The sequence below is a fragment of the Emydura macquarii genome, unplaced genomic scaffold, assembly GCF_026122565.2.
Source record: "Emydura macquarii macquarii isolate MOO-44397 ecotype Brisbane River unplaced genomic scaffold, CSIRO-AGI_Emac_v2 contig_1876, whole genome shotgun sequence".
Classification (NCBI taxonomy): domain Eukaryota; kingdom Metazoa; phylum Chordata; order Testudines; family Chelidae; genus Emydura; species Emydura macquarii.
The window spans coordinates 27,052,732-27,070,789 of NW_027132013.1; the positions used below are offsets into that span (position 1 = coordinate 27,052,732).

Consider the following 18,058-nt stretch of genomic DNA (forward strand, 5'->3'; position numbering starts at 1 on the left):
TCAATTCAGCACCAGAGGATTTTATTTTATTTTATTTTTTAAAAGATTTGTCCCTTTTTGTGTGATGAATAATGAGATTCTGTCAGTCACAGAAGACAAAGACGGTTTTGAATGTTACATGGAGGCCATGTGAGGGGAAGATGAATAATGTTTCTCACCCAGTATTGGCTTAGGAGCTGAGGCAGCTGGAGGGGCACTACTCATGAATGACCGCTCCATCCTCCTGTGGTTAGGGTTGAGCACTGAAGAAGGATATATTGCCTTTTCAGGTAGATGTATCTTAAGGCAGAAATCCTTTTGCTTTTTCATCTTCATCAGAAAGGATGTACAATTGGGACATTCATCCCTCACACGTTCCTTGCCCAAACAAATTAAGCAACTTTTGTGCCTATAACTTACAGGGATCACAGCCCTGCACATGGCACATTGTTAAATCCTGAGATTTTTTGCATAGTAACTCCCCGCCCTCCCAAGAATCAGTTAAGTATCTAACAACTATATACAAATAAGAGAATTTGTCTTTATTAAAAGCTTGCTAAGAGAAAAGAACCAAAGCTCAAGAGTAATGGGGAGTTCCAGCTATTACCATGGGCAGTAAGAAGGAACTGAGAGGGATGCAGCAGCCATATCCCTTTATATCCTCAGCTCCATGCACAAGGATGTGGGGGTGCATGTGCTGCTTTCTAGCACTGCTGACAAAAGTCATCGACTTGAGTGCATTGGGCCCACATACACCTACAGGGGAGTGTGTATGTGAATAATCATGCAAAGGAGAACCAACTTACTCAGTGAATCATTCCAATCATAAACGCTACACACCACTCAATGCTCATTCTCTATTGTATTTTACAGTTCTGTTTTTTTGTGTCTTTACGTCCTTTGGGAGCTGGGCCTATGTTAGACTTACTCATTGTACAGCAATAGCATCATAGAGCATAAGTAATATGTAAATATAACGTAAAATTTTCTAAATGTTTTATTTGATGAAAAATTAAAATATATTGTAATGGTGTACCTATATATTGTTCTGCTGTATCGGTTTGCCACAGAACAGTACATTTACATGAGCTGGACCATCAGAGAACATACATGTCAAAATCTATTTGATTTATGATGTACCTTAGGTACATTGTCTATGAAAAGTGATCATAAGTAAGGGCTCTATAACATTCTCTTCAGATTAAGCATTATTCTGTGTTCAGTCTACTAAACTGAAGAATAATCAATTTGGCAGCATTTAACATGCAAATGGTAATTTGAAATCTCAATAATTTTAAAGTGCTTCATAGATAGGTCTTTTAGCCATTTCAACACATTGGATAACAACAGGGAAATAAAACCAAGTGACCTTCTGAACTGACTGCTGCTCAAAGCTGCTAAAATCATTTGCTTTTTTGTCTCTCTTGCCTACATTTATACAATTCATGCACAGAATAGAAAATGAGACTCCTCTGGATCACTGTGTGAATCCTACACTATTTGCTATTATTTCCAAACTGGACAGAAAAGTCAGATCTACTTAGATATTCTGATAATACTTTTTTTACACCAGGTTTACTTCTTTGTTATACACTAATTTTGTCCAGTTGAAAGGGAAAAAAGTACCTTTTTATTATATGAATTAAAAATTGAGGCAGAGGAAAGAAGAAGAATATAATAAAACAAAGAGGGGAGTGCAAAAGCCAAATCTACAAAGGTTTCCCAAGTGATTCATTTGTGAAATTTCTTAGGGAAGAGGCTGTGAGTGGAGACTTATAAATGTCTTAAAGCTATAAATTAAGTATTACTATATATTTAGCCTTTGACAAATCAAAACATAAGAAAATATACAAAGGAAAAGAAAAATGTATTCTCTGATATGGCATTTGCTATGCAAACAGCTCTTTAGTAATATGACACCTCAAACAGCATCTGCTATTAAATCTTTGTTAGGATACAGGGAAAGATAACCAATTTTTTGTGCAAACTAGGTGGTATACGTATTAGTGAGGTTCCACTGCAATGGTTTGGTGAGCTATCCTATTTTTAGACCTTTTTTAAAGTCTTGTTTTACTTACGGAGTGTTTATGACCAAGCGATCCCATTGTCCCTTAATGTCATCCTCTGAAGGCTGTTCTGTAATGTACAAACCATCAAATTCCAACTTCCTGGCAATTTCCTTTTCTCGCTTGAATACAACCAGAGGAACCTTTGGAAAAAGTATTTAAAAGGTTTATAATGACTTACATATTTCTTAGAAATAATTAGGTCTCTCTATAGTATAAAACTAACCCTCAGTTCACTACCTAATTTCAAGCCTCAGAGTTGGGTATATTCTAAGAACTGGGTATTCTGGACAGTGGTGAGGTTTGGATGGTTGCTCACCTCAAATGAAAAAAGAATGAGTTCTGATGTTGCTCTTGGTTGAGAATATTGCACTTAGCACTGACCATGAAGATGTGTCAGGGCTCTTGAAGCAGCACCCTCAGCAGCTTACATTGGTTTATATAAAAGTAAGTGTGTTTATACTAAAAGTTAAATGAAACTGAACTTCTGGCAGAAAATAGAAATCAAAGCAAAGTCTAGACACTATACTTCACTGTCCTGACTACAAATCATGGTGGAAAGCATCTGGAGCCAGAAAGACAACTATGGGGTGGTTGCATTGATGCAGTGTGCTTCCAAACTCCTCTGGAGAGTAAGCGAGCAACATCCCAAAAGGTGGTGGTGCTAACTGGGGTGAGTGTATGGTTAGGGTGTTCAAGAATGTAGTGATTCACCACATGGCAGTCTCTGTTCAGACCATGCTTGCCATCACCCACCAAAAACTCCAAGGAAGAGCAGAGGGGGAGGTACTAAAACTTCTCTTCTCTCAGGTTAATCCCTGCTAAAATAAAGGGGGAAAGTTGGCTGCTTTTAACATGATTGATTAGGCTTTAAACTCTGAATATTTTAAACTAAATTACACTGTTTTATGTTTCTCTCACAGGAGTAAGATGCCTAACAATTCTGTGGAAGCCATTCAGATATGAAAGTGATGGGTGCTTCTATGAATCTAGACAAAAAGAATTATCTTGATATCTGCTCTGATACTCATGTGTGCTATGAGGAGTGATTTTGATATTTGTCTACATTCAATGAAACTGAAGGGTTGAAAGTCTCAGAACATTGACATGGAGTTAGTTGTCTACCAAACATGAATAAGTAACTGGGCTTCAAACATACACACAACTCACCTTTAGACAATAGTATCCAATCACACAGACAAAGGAGATGATAGTATGAATAATTGCCAGAGCCCTGAGTGTTGGTGCCATGTAACCTGTACTCTCTTGTAAAACAAAAAACACCATTGCCTCTTCCTCTTCTTCTTCTTCAAATGAGTTCCACAGATCAGAGTCTTCCTCTAACTCATCAAATGGTTCTTCTGTCACCTGGGATGGAGACATACAAACACACAAGAACACAAAGAACTTAAGCTTTCTTCCATTCCCTTAATCACATGACAAATCTCTTTTTGCTCCCTATGTCTTTCTTAATATTTTGTGAAGATAGTGCTCATGTAACGTACTAGACTGAGAGTCCTAGAGAGTGAAGTCCTTCATCTTCAGAACATGAGAAGCACAGATACAACAAGAGTGCAGGCTCCCTACACCACTTTGTCAATGTACCTCCACTTGATGTAGAAGGAGCAATTCCAGAGGTAGCTCAATTTACGAATCTCCCTGTTCGGGGGTGCAACGGCACGAATGCAAGTGAAAACAGTGTAAAGGTAACACCAATGTTTTATTATATAAGCAATTAAAATAATGATTGGATAGACTGGTATGACAAACTTCAGGTTTCTTTTGGAATTTACACTATTTATGATTACTAGTGTCAGAGGAAGGGAGCAAAAGCTATGTTGTCACAATTTATTTGTTAGGCACACATTTTTATTTCAAAATCTACTTTAAAGCTTACAAATCTTGCTATAGCACTTGATTAGCATTTTACACTAATCCCTGGCCAACAAGATGCCCCTGGCTCCAAACTCTGCCAGGGCCATTGCAAAACTGGCCTCAGAAACAAGAAGCCATAACTGGCTCCCTGAAATACAAAATTCTCTGCCCTCCTCTATGAGCAGTGGAGGCTGGATGCAGCAGAGAAACTGGCCCTTCATTTCTAGGTTGACAGTGCAGATCAGTAGCGGCCAACTGTTGCAATCTGATGGCAAAATTAATTGAGCAAGGTCTTCCACACGGCCCCACCAATGGTTGATCAGACCAGTGGGGATGAGACACAGTGCTCAGGAGAGAGCACATGATTGGGTCCCTCTTTCTCAGAACTTCTGCCTCCCTTTAGCTGGGCTGTAAAGATGAGGTGAGTTGATTGGCTCTTGCACTCCTCCCCCAGCATATTTAAAGTCAGCCCAGACATTTCTAGGTCCTTTAGTACAGGATCTGTGTTCTTCAGGGTGCTGCTGATCCAACCGATTACCTATTTTCAGATCAAAAAGGAATTTTTTCTCATTGGACCAAATTGGCTGAAGCCCAGTGGGTTTTTTCACTTTCCGTGTAGTCTCCTGGAGGCACAGTTGAGTTGTAAGCAATACAACTTTAAAGTTTAATATTAGAAAAGATAAAACAGATTAGTTAGTCACAACACGTGGCTGGTTTCCAGTACAGATTATGGCCAAAAGGGCTAGCTTTCAGGGATAAATGAGAATCAGGATTTCACTGGTGGACCTTGTGTCTATAGGAGAAAAGGAAAACTGAAGCCTTCCTGGACTAACCTTCCTTGCTGGGAGAATACAAGTGGATTCAGAAGTGGGCTGAATCCTAAGGGTTGACCTAGATGGATCTACCCTGAGGAACCTTGAATCCAGTTAAATGCCTTGTGTATCATGCCATATCTCAGTGATACATTAATAAAGTTGCAGTGTGCTGCTTAACATCCATCCTCTGCATCTATTGTTTGTTTGCCTGTATGTCCTGATCAATATAAATCTGGTTCCTCATGGACAGATGTCTTCAACACAAAAAATATCATCACAAACAACCTTGTTGGTTGCAGCGAGAAAGCATAGGCTGAATGATGGTTATGAAGCCTGAAGTATCCTCTCACACTTAGAAATAGTTAAAGATGAAGACAATGTGGGGGAAACAATGCACTGCAGTCCCCCCATTGCTACCCTCTACTTTTTTTGGTTTTGTTTTATTTTAAAGAAATTTTAAAAATGAATTGTGCACATCTTTAATAAAAAAGCACAAACTCAAAAAGCAGCCAAAATTTATAAATAGACAAATGGAACTATCACACACAAAAGCAAAAATGTTATTTAAGACAGCTAGAATACATGAGACCTTAATATGATTTCTAAATGATTTAGTTACCATTTCCATGCTGAAAATCAAAGTGATCAGTATTATGGAAAGAGGAATACTGTTAAAGAGACAGTCATGTGAGTTGAGGTTCCAATTTAGGATTAGACTTTAGAAAACATTTTTAAAAAATTAAAAATGCTTTGAGATTGAGGGTTTGGGGGTTTGTTTGTTTGTTTGTTTTGGGGGGGGGGGAGGTAGGGGTTGGCTTGGATTTTAACATTCCTTTGGCAAGGTTTGCACAAACCCAGTCACATCATGCCAGTACACTGTACCCAAAACAAAAAAATGACTATAAATAAAAGTTCAACTGATTAGTTTATTTTCACTATCCTAACTTGAATAAAATACAGAATTAAATAGGTTTAGTCACTCAAGGTTATATTAGTAACTCAGGTAAGAACATAACTTTAGATACATTATTTCTAGGTTGGCAGTGTTGATTTTAATCCATGCATGTAGTGCTTACAATAAATGGTTGGGTAGTTTAGATCAACTATGTTAAACCAGCCTTCAGCCAGCTGCGCTGGAAAATAAGTAGAAAAACTCTACAAAGAATGAAATGCAATAAATAATACTTTACCTTGTAGAACAGCAGTATAAAGTTGATGGCAAAGGCAACAAACAGAGCAAGAAACCGTAAATTGTAGAAATTTCTAGCCAAGTAATGCTGGAAGTACAAGGAACATTGAAATAAACAACAATTAGAAGAGTCATGGAGCAAGAATCAGAATTGGGGAAGTAGATAGGAGGTAGAGAATCAAATCCCAACTATGCTCTGCAATGTTCAACAAAACAATTACAGCCAACATGAAAGAATCACCAGCCTTGCTGTCTAGAATTTTTGTGACCCTTTCTTTTGTACCTAATAATTCACAACAGGGTATTTTTGTGCTTAGGGAAAAATACAGAGAGGAGGCAGCCAGACTCCAGTTGGTAGGAACAGAAGCAGCCAAAGATGTGCCCTTTTTCACCTTTGGACATTCCACTCAAAACTGTAGAATGTTCTCGGACTTTCTCTACCCTGTGCTGATTAATTGTTTGCTCCAACCTTCCTCCTTCCTTTCCCACAAAGTCTGTTCATCTCAACTTCACTCAACACCTGCCTCTCCTTACCCTCTTCTCCCTTGCCATTTCTTATTCTGCCCCTCTCACTCCCTTTCTCTGCCCTTTTCTCTCCATTTAGCAGATTCCCTCCTAAGTAAACTCACCGCCAAAAAATTAAATAAATGAATAGTAGAACCGACATGACGATTTCTGCCACCACACTGTTCACTTTGTTTTTGTGTTGTACCCCTTACCCTATTCTGTGTCTGCCTTGTCTATTTAGATATTAAGCTCTTCAGTGCAGGGACTGTCTACTATTCTGCATTTGTACAATGCCCTAGCACGATGGAGCCCCATTCCTGGTTGGCACTTAGGCACTACCATAAAAACATGATCAATTGTAAAAAATAATTAATTTGTAAAAAACTGGTTGCATCTCTTCCTTGTATTTCACACTTAGCTGCTCTCTGTGTTATTTGACTTGTGATGTGCAGTGACTAAAAAATGGGAGCAAAACTTACCAGCATTTTTGTTTGATAAATTTCTACGACTTTAAAAAAGTTAGCCATAACTGCCTCAGGCTTCTCTATTTTTTGTCCATGCCTTCGTTTCTTTTTCTTGGTTTCCTCCTTTCCTAAATCCTCAGATTGTACTTCTTCCTTTGCTTTGTCTTGTTTCTCACCATCTTCCATGCTAGAAGAAAGTTTACAGAAATAAAACAGAGTAAACTCCCGCTTTCTCTATGCTATGATTAAAACAGTGACTCCCAATAAAAAGAGGTTGGTTTTGAGTGTGAGTTAGTTGCAGAGAGGGTCAATGGAGGTGAGTGACTAAAAGAAGTGAGATACTACAGCCAACAGTCAAAAAGCTACCTTACTACTAAGTGAGGTGCAAGAATAATAATAATCCATTTAGTGAGTTTAGGGGAGATCAATGGAGAAAAGGCTAAAGCATTTCAGTCAAAGTGGGGTTATTAGCACCACGTGTGAAATGTATAATTACTTGCCGCCTAAACAAGTGAAGTATGTATGCACCCAGTGCAAGTAACTCAAAATTGTCAGAGTTTATGTGCAGAATCTTGAGTTCAAAGTTGAACAGAAGACAGAAAGATTTATGTATGTGCCACACAGACTCATAGCAGAGTGGTTTCATTTCAATAAAAAAAAAATCATCATTATTAAAGGAAGGAATCAGTGAGGAATGAAGGGAAAATTTCCTTCCAAAGGACCCACCTTTCAAGAGATGTAGAAGACGACAATCTTTCCTCCTGCACAAAGGAATTCCCTTTATGAGAAGCAAGTATCAAAACTCATTGTGGAAGAGGATTCAGTTTTCAGGAACGTAAATAGCAGAGTATGTGATAACGGAGAGAATGGTAAGGTAAATTACCATCTAGGTGTGAGGAGGTTGAAACTTTAAGGCTAATAGATGGTCGTTTATAAAGAAATTGAGAGGAGTTTGTAGTTTGTTATATAGCAGTATCAGTGAAATAAGGAACTATATGAGAGATGTCTGAGGAGCTACACTTACATTATTATTAATGAAGCATCATTCTAGGGGCCCCTGCATTAGCTTTCTTTGGACTGCCCCTGATGATAAGCACAGGAGGACCAGCCATACAAAGAGGAGAGGTTTATGTTTATTAAGCACTGGGGAACCTTTTGGGAAAGTAAGATTCTATAAAGAAGGCCGGGTCTCTCCTCCTTAACCAACAAAAAGGGAGCTAGCCTCCTGGCAATGACAATGAAGATTTGGGAGAGTGAATTTTTAAAGCTGTAATTTTTAAGCTGTAGGCTTGCGGGTACTGCAAAGTATTTAAATGAAAATGAAATATGATAATAAATAGCAGAAGTATAAGGGAATCTCTGTATTCAATAGTGAGAGAGAAGATAGGAATTATGGTGTAATTGGAAGGAAGTGCAGGAAAAGAATAAGGAAATAAACTGTCAGCAGGAAGAGGTTATGTGCATTAAAAACAAAAGCTATATAACAATTGAAAAGCCTAAAAACAAGAATGGGTGAGATGGACTATTTGGTATTGGGGAATAACTAGATATTTTATAAATGGCATTTGATAAGGTATGTTACTGGCCTCTGGGTCAGGACTCTGAACTCAGACAGTTGAGAGAGATTAGGGAAAAGGAATAAAATCTAACAAAACCACTATAATGGGAGATTTGAACCACCTAAATATAAACCAGTTTAACGTCATAACACAACCTGGCCTGGGTAAACAAAAGCTTCCGGAACTGCTTGTTGTGGCGCATACCAGAGGAGAGGCTATTTTTGTCTTAATACTGAGAAATATATTGAACTGATTCTTTGGATTCTTAGTACTGAGAAATACAAAAGAGTTTAAGTGCAGTTGGCAATTATCAGAAGTATAGTAACAAAGCAAGTACGCTTAAAATCTTAGCAGAGGGTTGGAGGGAGGGGAAGACAAAAATACCAAAATGATTCTCTGACAGTGAAATCTAAGAAAGGGATTTTTTTAAATGAGGAAATTAGTTAGAAACAGCCTGAAAGGGAAGAGTTAGGAAATTAAAAATCACTGACTCATCCTGGAGACTTTAGAGTTTATGTTATTAAAGTCACAGAACTAAGGTATGTGTAGTGCTGAGAAAGAAAACAGGATAGATAAGTGGCAAGCTTCACTAATTTATCTGGGCCCCAAAATTATCCTTTAAAAAAATAAAACTCCAACTCAAGTGATTCAAATACAACAGAACATAAACCTTAGCAGGTTAGAAGAGGTATTTAGGAATGAAATTAATGGGGCTAAAGTGAGAATCCGAATAATAGATCAAAATATAAAGAAAAAAAATAAATTGTTTAAGTATGTCAGGCACAAGAAAGCTATGTAAGTGAGTCATCGGATCTGTTAGACCACCTGGTTGTAAAAGGGTGCAATCAAAAAGTAAAAAGATATTGGCAGAACTATCAACCTTCATATTTCAGCATAAGCTGATCACACACTGTCCCACCTGCCACTTGGAAACAAGTGAAGTAAATATCACACTAATGAAGGTTTCCATCCTAAAAATGTTTCCCAGGATTTTAGGTGAAGCAGCTGCAGAGGATTAATAAGACTGTAAATAGGCTTATATGGATTGTTCAAGGTGGCACTTGGGATAGGGTCCCTGCTCTGCTGCTCAGTGAAAGTGCTTGTCGCCTCTGAGGAGTTGTGTTGGCTGCCCAAGACACTAATAAAAGGGAGAGTCCAATTAGTGCCTGCTCAGGATTATTTCTGGCCAGCTCATCTAGGAAAAGCAAGAAAATAAACAGTAGTGTACAAGTTACTTACTCAGCCTTCTCGGATTCTGCTTTTGTTTCTGTTTCATCTTCTTTTGCTATTTCAGATATCTAAAAACAAAAATATATTAAAATTGCCATAAACTTACTTTTAAATAAATCTTCCTAATTCTACTTACTGCTTTCTAAATGACAAAACAATCAATTGCCAATGTGTCTCATTAACACTGGGTCTCTTTCATGTTGTCATAGTTCTAAATTTTTTTGCTTCTAAAACAAGTAGCTCAGACAATATTTCCACAGTGAAAACTTCTGTCGTGATTCTTCCTCTAACATGTTTTCAAGATTTATTATTAATACTGTAATTGTCACAGATGACTGAATAATTCAAAGTAATAATCAGTGTAATGAGACTGGAGAAGTTACCAGGAAGGGTGGAGGTAATTGAGCACAGATCATATCCTAAAAGTAGCTGAGGTACAGTTGTCACCATTAAAAACTTGACAATTACCATTGGCATGTAAAATTAATTTAACTTTGGTATTGCATCTTTTCTATACATAGAATGTGGAATAATGTGGGTTACCATGAATATCAATGTCAGTATAACAAATTCCAGGTAATTGTCTAATAGCGGCAACATCTTCCTAGTTTGTCAAGACATATTCAAGTAAGTATATTCTATAAATGTAATCAAAATTAGCTGAATATATGTATATATTTTATTTTTGCAATACTTACCCCTTAAACTATCTATCCATGGTACTTATATGCCCCCCATTCCATAGTATCTGACCGCTTCGCAATCAATCACATATTTATCCTCAACAGCTTGTAAAGTAAAGATGTGCTATTATCCCCATTTTACAGAAAGGGAACTATGGCATAAAGAGGTGAGGGACCAGATTTTTAAAGGTATTTAGACTCTGCTTCACTTCATATTGCAAGCCCTAAGTCTCATTTGAAAGAGTGACCTAGGCACTTAGGAATAGATCTTGATGAACATTTTTGGTCAAATAGTTCATTTTGCCAAAAAATGCAATTTTTTCCAAAACTATTTTCCAGAAAATTTGCCAAAAATTTCAGTCCTAATTTTTATTTGGAACTTAGATGCCATTCACATAACGATGACAGCAGCGGTGGCCTCCTTACATTCTTTAACCCAGTAGTGAGAGCACTCACCGAGATTCAATTCCCTCTCTGTCTGATGTGAAGAAGGGATTTCAACTTGGGTCTCTCACATCTTAGGTGACTGGCCTAACTCCTAAGCTACAGAATCATTTTCAGTTTCTTTCCCTGTCCCAATTACTATTCATTGTTATTCACAGTTGCAAATCATAGTCATTTGTTAGTTCAAGTCCCTGCTCCTATTACTATTTAATTATTTATACACAGTGGAATAGCCTCAACAAGAGAAACTATAAGAGACACAGCAAAAACAACGAGAGTCCTGTAGCACCTGAAAGACTAACAAATTCCTGCGGGCATAAGCTTTCATGGGCTGCAACCTTTGTCAGATGCACGAAATGGAAATCACAGATAGGCGGTATATATATACATCCAAGGGTAAGAAACAACAATGAGAAGGGCAAGTGCTAACAAAGTCATTTCAGTTAGAGTAGATGAGGCCTTTTCACAACCGTTGATTAGAAGGTGAGAATGTGTGAACAGTGACAATTCCCATGACCCAGTGGTTGGAGAACTCTTCTGCAATGTGGGAGACCCAAGTTGAAATCCTTTCTCCACATCAGGCAGAAGGGGGAATTGAACCTGTCTCCCCCACATCTCAAGTCAGTACCCTAAATACTGGGCTAAAAGATAGAAGGAGAGTGGCACCACCACCTCTTCAAATGTTCTGAATCAAGCCCTTTAAAAATGCTAAAAAAATCAGTTTCAGGTTAAACAAAACATATTTTGTTTGATCCAAAACAGACTTTTTTGATTTGCCAAAATTTTTCACAATTTTTTAATTCAGTACAGGTTGAACCATTTTAATTTTTTTTCCAAACTGCCAGTGAAGAAAAAAATCAGTTATTTTCCCAACTCTGCATAGAAGCATAAGTCTCATTGAAAGTCAGTGGGACTTGGACTCCTAAATCAGTTTTGAAAATAAGACTTAGCTCCCTAAATAATTTAAGCGTTGCAATGCTGAGTGGAGCAATGCCTAAATATTTTTTAAAATCTGTGCCTAAGTGATTTGTGAAAGATCACACAGGAAGTCCGTAGAGGAGCAGAGTCATGAATTCAGGTTTTTCAAGTGGCAGGCTATTGTCTACTTGCACCATTTTTTTTCTTCTTCCTCATAAAATCTACAATGAAACCTCAAAAGGCGTCTTTGTGGCTTCTCCTAACTGCACTTTGGTACCAGAGGAACTGTAGCTGAGTAAACAGTAATTTATTTCCCCCCCACAAATACTAAAGTGAATTTCAGTTTGAGAACTTTTTACACTAACTTTTCAATGCCCAAGCACTCAAGTTTTATTAGTGTGGATACTCATGAAAAGCAGTTTTTAGTTAAAACGATTCACTGAAAGCCAATTTTGAATTGTATACTAGATTGTAAAATTTGCACTTTGAGCTCCATTGATTGGTTACATGTCACATAATATTATTTCTGTTCTCTAACTGGATAACTTACATAATTCACATACATGAGAATTGTAAATTTTATAATTTATACAGATTTATAAATTCACAGTTTTGATTGATTGCATTAATTAACAAATTGGAGCTATGGACAGAAGTAATGGTTACTTACTGTAACTGTGGTTCTTCGAGATGTGATGCAGATGTGTATTCCACTTAGTTGTGTGAGAGCCCAGTGTGCTGGAGCTGGAGAATTTTGCCTAGCAGTACCGGTAGAGGGGCAGTGTTCATGATTTGTGGCTGTAATCCCTCCTCCTGGCTATATGAGGCAGCACTGCCCCGATCCCTCTCAGTACCTGTGCACCGAATGCCCAGAGATGAGACTCTGATGCAGAGGGGATGGAGGATGGGTTGTGGAATACACGTCTTCATCATATCTCGAAGAATCACAGTTACAGCAAGAGGGAGTTACTCACCTTGTGCAGTAATGATGGTTCTTTGAGATGTCCCCCCCCATAGGTGCTCCACTGTAGGCATGTTGTGGGCAAATAAATTCAGTTATTACTGGAATTTTTAGTAATCTATAATACATTTTTGCTGTAAGGAAAAATACATTTGTTCCACCTACCTGTGCTTTTCTTTTCTTACGAACAGTGCTTTCCAAAGATGGAGGGGTATCTGTACCAATTATTTCTGCAACATCACCAAGTCCAGCATCATGACCATGTTTTGAGCCACCTTCTTTCTTTGCATGAATGCCAAAAATATCCAACATTATGTCAGTTTCTCCTTTTTCACCTTTCACAAACTGCACAAGTTCAACTCTAACGCCATGCTCAGAACCTTCGACCTTCTCTGCTTCCAGGACGTCATCATGGATTCCAAACTGTGTTGGGTCAGGCATGTCCCCTAATATTTTGGTAACTTTGATGTTTTTGGCTCCTTCAACCAGGCCACCCCCAAACACAGTACTCCAGAGAATTTGGAAAATCCCCCATATGATGGTGAAGAACAACTGGAATAACCCTACAAATAGCGTCCAGAAAAAGGAGAAAAACACTTTCACCAATTCCTTTATAGTCATCTTTCTAACTTTTCTGTACTGTTTCCTTAGGTTCCTTAAAGTGACCATTTTTAAAAAGTTGGCAGCATTCCTCTTCACTGCAACACAGGCCATTGCAAAAGCTGAAGCTGATTCCAGAGATTTTTCCTCTTCTTCCTCATCATCTCCAACTTCCATTACATAATAAGGCTCCTCTTCTTCCTCCTCTTCAGGTCGTTCAGGTGAATCTGATTCAGAGATCTGAGATGCTAACTGCATTTCAAAGATTGTGTCTTCACAGAAATTCACAAACAGCTCCATTTTCTCTTGTTCGCCACCTTCATTTACAACATCAAATATAAACTGCCTTTTGGATTCTTTCACCTGTGGTTTCTCCCACTGGGTTCTACTGGACTCACTGATTTCAAAGTAAACTCTCTCAATTTTCTTGGCTCCTCCCATTATTTCAATGCGGCCAAGGTAAGGTTCAAAGTAATTAAGTACACTTTCTGCTGGATCTAGTAAGCACTGTAGGCGTGAATCATTTGGCATGTGCTCTGAAAGATTAGTTAACAAGACTGCCACATTAAATCCAATGTCTTTGGCTGGCTCATGGAATCTGTCCACAAAATCAACATAATTAAACATGTCATTTTCATCAGCCTCTGCACAGGACAGCAGGAATTCAAGCTCTGACTGTGTGTATTGCTTCTGACCTTCCATTGCTTTCTGGAATTCTTTCTTTGAGATGATGCCTTTACTATCTGGATCATATTCTTTGAAAGCATCTGAGCTGGTTAGGTCTTTCAATTTGAGGAACATGTCGAAGAACTTCAAGATCATTTCTACATTGCTAGATGATTCTACCAGTGTGTCCACCATCTGTTTTCCAATAGTCCCATTTACAACATTGCCTACATTGTATGTTAAAATAATTAGTTATTTGATTTATGTATAAATGCAATTAAAAGTAAATTAATTTCATATTTATGTTCAGAAACACTACAAAAACCATTTCATTCTTAAATCTACATAATTTTCTTTTAAACATGTTTTTCTGCATTGTCCTTGCTCTTTCAACATTACGTGCACCTCTTCTGAACAATTTTTAATAAACACAAAACAGCTTTTTGCACTGGCATAATAAAAATGTAATTAAAGAACAATTCTGAAAGATTAATTATTGCATTGTGACAGCTCAGCTTCATATCACTGAATGTAATAATACATAATCATAAAAAATAGATCTGACCTTCAAGTAGTGACAACAGCATCACAACCATATCCTTCAGGAGATCCAACAATTCCTTAAGTAATTCAATCTGACTGGAATCCTGCAACATAAATGGAGCACACATTTTTTTCCTTTTCTTATTAAGAAAAGATACGTCTAATAGGAAGAAATAGCACTTGGAATGGTCATCACATGCAGTCCTAGCAAACCGGACACATCAGAATCATTCACTGTCATTACTATAACGATATATTATCAATAATCTCAAACAATACAATGTGCCCAACTAGAGCAGATGTGTGAGCATTGGGGTATATTGTAATAAAGTATCAAGGACTACTGCAGTGGACATTATTAGTGAAGGAGAATCTTATTAAATTTGCTAATCTATATATGACAGAATTCATGCAAAAAATACATTCCCCCTCAGTTCTCAGAAAAGATTTAGTAGCACAATATATTAGGATTCATATTACTAAAATTTTAATATGTTTACAGAATATACCAGAGTACATTAATTAATGTAACAAGCCCTATATGAATTTAGGTGCCTAACTTTAGGCATCCTGGTTTGAAATTTTTGCCCAAGATTTATGGTACAATTTTAAGGAGTGGGAAGGAAGCTTATATGTACGTCAAAGGGGAAGAGAGAACAGGGAAGGGAGGGGGATGCTGCCTGGAAGTGAGAGAACCATTGCTGCAAGAGAATGGCTGGTCCTGTCAAGTGTCGGGAGTGGCTGTGTCTGGCAGTAGTGGCTCTCTTTTCTCCTGATGTGGAGGTTGTACATCTAAGGTGAGACCAGCTGGTCCCTAGAGGCATCAGCTCTGTTTTGATCCCAGTTTTCCCCACCCTGTACTTCCTTATCCCCATACTGTATATATTTGTATACACATCAATTTGGTTTTTGAGACGGTCAAAGCATTTTTATGAACGTTTACATCTAAATTGAGCGGTGGATGAACTCAAGAGGGTCAGTTTATCCATGGGTGAGATTACAGATGGGTAACTAAAACTAAATCACAGATATCAAAGTAAATGAACATTTTGTGATTAAGTAATCTTGATTTTTTTTCCCTTTATGTTTGCTCAATCACTAAGTGACAAAATTTGGTAATCTGCAGTGGCAACTCCCAGACATGCATGCAAATTAGCAAAGTTCATATTTTTATTACTAGAAAATGACATGGTTATTGACATTAATCAAAAATATAAAAGCAGACTGACTTTAGAAAACTGTAAAACCAGTATTTTGTACTTTTTTGTGTAGCTTGTGTTTATCAATGTTAAGTCAGTTTAATTCAACTCCAGAATACAGTACAAAATACAATAAAAACACACTAGTTCATCTTGAAGGTAACACATCAGAAACACAGGGGCTAGTTATTAGTCATGTGATTTCTTCCGAACACCAGGCAAGATATTCACATTCAAATGTTGAGCCTCTGGCTCCTTAAAAGCAGGCAAACACTTTATGTTCTTCCACAGAAACAACTATGGCCAATCCAAGAACAATATTGATGGGTGTCAAAGAGCCCCATCCAGCTCTCCTAAGCTGGAAGGAAGGCTAATATCTCATGGGACTTTTAGGAAGGAGGACAGTAAACTGGAGAGTAAAGTTTGTTGAAAATTATCTGATGGAAAATTTTCCATTGGAAATTACCAATTTAATGAAACCAATATGTTCTGCGGGAACAAATTGATGCCATTGAAACTTTTGATGGAAACCAAACAAGCAAGCAGCCTGTCTCACCTTCCCAGGCTCCCACACACTTCCTCCCCCCACCACCTCCCTTGCTTTTGGGGAGCCTGGTTTCTCAAAATCTCTGACTCTTTGGCAGCCCAACAGGGCAGACCAAGAACCCAGCAAGTCAAAACATTTTTCATTTTTCCCAAAATGGCATTTTCTGGCCTTTTCTTCCTGCAAAATATTTTGAGATTTTGTTTTTCATTCCAATTTAGAATTTTTTTAAAATTTTTTGTGTGTGTGTGGAATGGAAAATCCCATTCCCACACAGTTCTACTGAAGAGGGAGAAAGTTGGTAGAAGGACTTTTAAAAATATGCTGCATCCATTATCAAAATGCAAACTGTAAATATGGTAATGAGTTCTGTTCTTTTTTGACATAGATGCAAGTACCCTATCAGTGAAATGAATATATTATTTATTTATTTAAAATATTTTACTATAATTTTTTAAAATCTAAAGCAAATATAATGGGTGCTATATAAAATTTCTATTGTATTGAGAGATTTTACCGTTTTCATGAACTTTCTTGTTACATAGCTATTGCTGAAAACGTTAAACATCTTTGAAAACTGTAGAACTTAAGTGCATCACCTGAATGTTCTCAACTAATGAAAAGCACCTCATTTCAGAGATAAATCTTTTGAAAAAAGCAAAAACCACCTGAGGTTATTTAAAGTGGCTATGAATAAAAAACTTCAGACTCATTAACATGGTACATGTAGGCTAGCCTTTTAAAAAAAAAGTTCCTTAGCCATATTAGGGCAATTAGGTGATGAGTGAAATGTATCTAAAGAGATAATCGAAGCGCACTATATGCAGACATGTTTAAGAGGTTAGCTGAGTCACTTAAGCATAGAAGAATTATAATCCATTCAGCAGAAGGCCCAACAGTTTTTTCTAGGACAATCATCTAAGGTTAGGGCTATTTGTTACATAATGAAAATAAGAATGCTGTACACAACTGAACAGAGATGGCATGCCTGATTGATTTATAGCTTTCACTACATATTTTATTGCATTTTACGCTGACAATATAGATGCAAGATAATTGTTGAACAACTGAAAATACCTTAGAGAGTTTCATTTGCATATTAGCAAAGACATGAAGAAAGCCAACAACTGCATCCCACAGCCTACTGTGAGCCAGACTCTGCTGGTTACCTATGCAAGGACCCTAAAAATTAAGAAAAACACATATTTTCTATAAGCATCAATCAGGATAAGAAATACTTTTCCAATTTAAGGCTCCTATTTGAGTAATCCAAGAAATAAGTACAATCTTCCATGCAGTTATTCTAGAATGCCTTCCAAATGTAATTACCACATAGGTTGTGAATGTTAAGTATACAGACAATCACACAAATATCTATATATTTTTACGTTATGGACCAGATCCAGAGCTGGTGTAATTCAGCATAACTCAATTCAAATCAATGAAGATGAAGCTATGCCAATTGCTGATTTATACCAGCTGAGGATATGCCTATGTATATATAAATACATTTCTTGTAAATATTGAAATATGAACATTCCTGTGTCAGATTTTCATTTACCTGGATATATTCTGTAAGTGAGTTGAAAATTTGTTTGGTCACAGCCAAAGCTTTAGAGAAGTTACGCTGTCCAGATTCATCAATCACATTTTTTCCTGAATAGTACCAATAGAAGTCACTAATTGATTCCTAAGAACAAATGACAATATGTTATATTTTTCCATTCTCATATTATATGTTCAGCAATTGCCATTCATCATCACATCAACAGAAGCTGAAATGGGAGGTAGGATTTCATATTTTTATGTTCTTTTA

The 18,058-nt window shown here is 37.2% G+C and overlaps 1 protein-coding gene across 3 annotated transcripts in view; it reads right to left on the bottom strand.

Moving 5' to 3' along the window:
• The window catches only part of RYR3 (ryanodine receptor 3), a 477,864-nt gene that overhangs the window by 33,730 nt on the left and 426,076 nt on the right, over window positions 1-18,058 (bottom strand). For all 3 annotated transcript variants that reach the window (XM_067558027.1, XM_067558029.1, XM_067558028.1), the window contains 9 exons: window positions 17,804-17,932; window positions 17,320-17,424; window positions 14,522-14,603; window positions 12,856-14,183; window positions 9,694-9,752; window positions 6,911-7,082; window positions 5,926-6,012; window positions 3,216-3,413; window positions 2,058-2,188 (listed from right to left, as the gene is read on the bottom strand). In XM_067558027.1, the coding sequence (XP_067414128.1) occupies window positions 2,058-2,188; window positions 3,216-3,413; window positions 5,926-6,012; window positions 6,911-7,082; window positions 9,694-9,752; window positions 12,856-14,183; window positions 14,522-14,603; window positions 17,320-17,424; window positions 17,804-17,932 (2,291 nt within the window). The remainder of the gene's footprint in view (window positions 1-2,057; window positions 2,189-3,215; window positions 3,414-5,925; window positions 6,013-6,910; window positions 7,083-9,693; window positions 9,753-12,855; window positions 14,184-14,521; window positions 14,604-17,319; window positions 17,425-17,803; window positions 17,933-18,058) is intronic.